This window comes from Macaca fascicularis, chromosome 6 (genome assembly GCF_037993035.2).
Source record: "Macaca fascicularis isolate 582-1 chromosome 6, T2T-MFA8v1.1".
Classification (NCBI taxonomy): domain Eukaryota; kingdom Metazoa; phylum Chordata; class Mammalia; order Primates; family Cercopithecidae; genus Macaca; species Macaca fascicularis.
The window spans coordinates 103,999,630-104,003,305 of NC_088380.1; the positions used below are offsets into that span (position 1 = coordinate 103,999,630).

The following is a 3,676-nucleotide window of genomic DNA, read 5'->3' on the forward strand; positions in this document are numbered from 1 at the left end:
GAACTAACCACTGTGCCTGCACCAAGTAGGCAGATGGTCAGAGCTGAGGGTTCATTTACTTCATCCCCTTCTTTTTCTAGATGTGTCCCAAGCCACACATTCAAATCAAGAAGTGGAAGTCAGCTTGTGGGTTCCTGGTGGATAGTGCTTTCCACCATATCAATTCTAAATGTGTGGATAGAAATGACATGAGGTTATAGTAGAAAGACAGTAACTTGGTTCTTGGTAACTAAATGTTTCTATAATGAGGCAGAGGCAAGGTAACCCTTAGGGAGAATCATTAGAAGTGTTTAGCTTTATTTAGGAGACAAGAGTAAAGCTGAAACTCAAATGAGAAAGTAAGAAGTCAAGAAACCATAGAGATCGTGAAAGTCTATGAGTAAAATGCATCATTGAAAGTGATACATACGCTCTTCTGCCGTCGTCGTCGTCACCATCCTCGGCGCGACTCGCTTCATTCGGTTCTACCTGGGAGAATCCACCGCCATCCGCCACCATGGTGAACTTCATGGTAGAACAGATCCACGCCATCATGGACAAGAAGGCCAATATCCGCAACATGTCTGTCATCGCCCACGTGGACCACGGCAAGTCCACACTGACAGACTCCCTGGTGTGCAAGGCGGGCATCATCGCCTCGGCCCGGGCCGGGGAGACACGCTTCACTGACACCCGGAAGGATGAGCAGGAGCGTTGCATCACCATCAAGTCAACTGCCATCTCTCTCTTCTACGAGCTCTGGGAGAATGACTTGAACTTCATCAAGCAGAGCAAGGACGGCGCCGGCTTCCTCATTAACCTCATCAACTCCCCTGGGCACGTCGACTTCTCCTCGGAGGTGACGGCTGCCCTCCGAGTCACTGATGGTGCATTGGTTGTGGTGGACTGCGTGTCAGGCGTGTGTGTGCAGACGGAGACAGTGCTGCGGCAGGCCATTGCGGAGCGCATCAAGCCTGTGCTGATGATGAACAAGGTGGACCGTGCCCTGCTGGAGCTGCAGCTGGAGCCCGAGGAGCTCTACCAGACCTTCCAGCGCATTGTGGAGAACGTGAACGTCATCATCTCCACCTACAGCGAGGGTGAGAGCGGCTCCATGGGCAACATCATGATCGATCCTGTCCTCGGTACCGTGGGCTTCGGGTCTGGCCTCCATGGGTGGGCCTTCACCCTGAAGCAGTTTGCGGAGATGTACGTGGCCAAGTTTGCTGCCAAAGGGGAGGGCCAGTTGGGGCCTGCCGAGTGGGCCAAGAAAGTGGAGGGCATGATGAAGAAGCTGTGGGGTGACAGGTACTTCGACCCAGCCAATGGCAAGTTCAGCAAGTCAGCCACCAGCCCGGATGGGAAGAAGCTGCCACGCACCTTCTGCCAGTTGATCTTGGACCCCATCTTCAAGGTGTTTGATGCCATCATGAGTTTCAAGAAAGAGTAGACAGCAAAACTGATAGAGAAACTGGACATCAAACTGGACAGTGAGGACAAGGACAAAGAAGGCAAACCCCTGCTGAAGGCTGTGATGCGCCGCTGGCTGCCCGCCGGAGACGCCTTGTTGCAGATGATCACCATCCATCTGCCCTCCCCTGTGACGGCCCAGAAGTGCCACTGCGAGCTCCTGTACGAGGGGCCCCCGGACGACGAGGCTGCCATGGGCATTAAAAGCTGTGACCCCAAAGGCCCCCTTATGATGTATATTTCCAGAATGGTGCTAACCTCCGACAAAGGAGGTCGGTTCTACGCCTTTGGACGAGTCTTCTCGGGGCTGGTCTCCACCGGCCTGAAGGTCAGGATTATGGAAGACCTTCAGGAAGGTCTACACCCCCAGGAAGAAGGAGGACCTCTACCTGAAGTCAATCCAGAGAACAATCTTTATGATGGGCCGCTATGTGGAGCCCATCGAGGACGTGCCTTGTGGGAACATTGTGGGCCTGGTGGGAGTGGACCAGTTCCTGGTGAAGATGGGCACCATCACCACCTTCGAGCATGCACACAACATGCGGGTGATGAAGTTCAGCGTCAGCCCTGTCGTCAGAGTGGCCGTGGAGGCCAAGAACCCTGCTGACCTACCCAAGCTGGTGGAGGGGCTGAAGCGGCTGGCCAAGTCCGACCCCATGGTGCAGTGCATCATTGAGGAGTCAGGAGAGCACATCATCGCGGGCGCCGGTGAGCTGCACCTGGAGATCTGCCTGAAGGACCTGGAGGAGGACCACGCCTGCATCCCCATCAAAAAATCTGACCCGGTCGTCTCGTACCGCGAGACAGTCAGTGAAGAGTCAAACGTGCTCTGCCTCTCCAAGTCCCCCAACAAGCACAACCGACTGTACATGAAGGCGCGGCCCTTCCCCGATGGCCTGGCCGAGGACATCGATTAAGGCGAGGTGTCTGCCCGCCAGGAGCTCAAGCAGCAGGCGCGCTACCTGGCGGAGAAGTACGAGTGGGACGTGGCCGAAGCCCGGAAGATCTGGTGCTTTGGGCCCGACGGCACCGGCCCCAACATCCTTACCGACATCACCAAGGGCCTGCAGTACCTCAACGAGATCAAGGACAGTGTGGTGGCCAGCTTCCAGTGGGCCACCAAGGAGGGTGCGCTGTGTGAGGAGAACATGCGGGGTGTGTGCTTCGACGTCCAGGAAGTGACCCTGCATGCTGACGCCATCCACCGAGGGGGAGGCCAGATCATCCCCACAGCGCGGCGCTGCCTCTACGCCAGCGTGCTGACCGCCCAGCAGTGCCTCAAGGAGCCCATCTACCTTGTGGAGATCCAGTGTCCAGAGCAAGTGGTCGGTGGCATCTACGGAGTTTTGAACAGGAAGCGGGGCCACGTGTTCGAGGAGTCCCAAGTGGCCGGCACCCCCATATTTGTCGTCAAGGCCTACTTGCCTGTCAACGAGTCCTTTGGCTTCACCGCTGACCTGAGGTCCAACACGGGCAGCCAGGCCTTCCCCCAGTGTGTGTTCGACCACTGGCAGATCCTGCCCGGAGACCCCTTTGACAACAGCAGCCGCCCCAGCCAGGTGGTGGCTGAGACCCGCAAACGCAAGGGCCTGAAGGAAGGCATCCCGGCCCTGGACAACTTCCTGGACAAATTGTAGGCGGCCCTTCCTGCAGCACCTGCTGCCCTGGGGATTCGCAGCACCCACAGCATCACGTCCTGGAGACTGTCCCGACACAGCCACGCTGCCCTGAGAGGTTTCCGGGGCCCGCTGCATGCCATCACTCAACCTTAACACTTGATGCCGTTTCTTTCAATATTTATTTCCAGAGTCTAGAGGCAGCAGACACGACCTCTTAGCAGGGACTTTTACTGGGCTGGTCGGGGAGGGGGAGGTGGGATGGGACACCCAACACTTTTTCCATTTCTTCAGAGGGAAACTCAGATGTCCAAACAAATTTTAACAAACACATTAAGAGGTTTATTTGGGTAAATGGCCCGTAGTGGCTTTTGCCCCGGAAAGGGGAAAGGAACAAGCGGGTAGATGATTTCTAGCAGGCAGGAAAAAAAAAAAAAAAAAAAAGAGAGAGAGAGAAAAAGTGATACATACGAGAATAATTAAAAGATTTCCTGGAGAGGATTGCTTGGGATTCAAGGTAGGTGAAACAGGTGGGAGCAGAAGATTATAGTTGTAATTGACTCACCAGCCCATATCTTCAATCATATTCTTTGGTTTCAACATTCCAATAC

The 3,676-nt window shown here is 55.1% G+C and overlaps 1 protein-coding gene across 1 annotated transcript; it reads left to right on the forward strand.

The window, feature by feature from the left end:
* Positions 1-456: 456 nt before the first annotated feature.
* On the forward strand, positions 457-3,420 carry LOC102117875 (elongation factor 2-like). The gene is given in 2 exon segments (XM_045394038.3): positions 457-1,789; positions 1,791-3,420. Coding segments are annotated over 2 exon segments (1,869 nt in total). The 5' UTR covers positions 457-496; the 3' UTR covers positions 2,367-3,420.
* Positions 3,421-3,676: the final 256 nt, after the last annotated feature.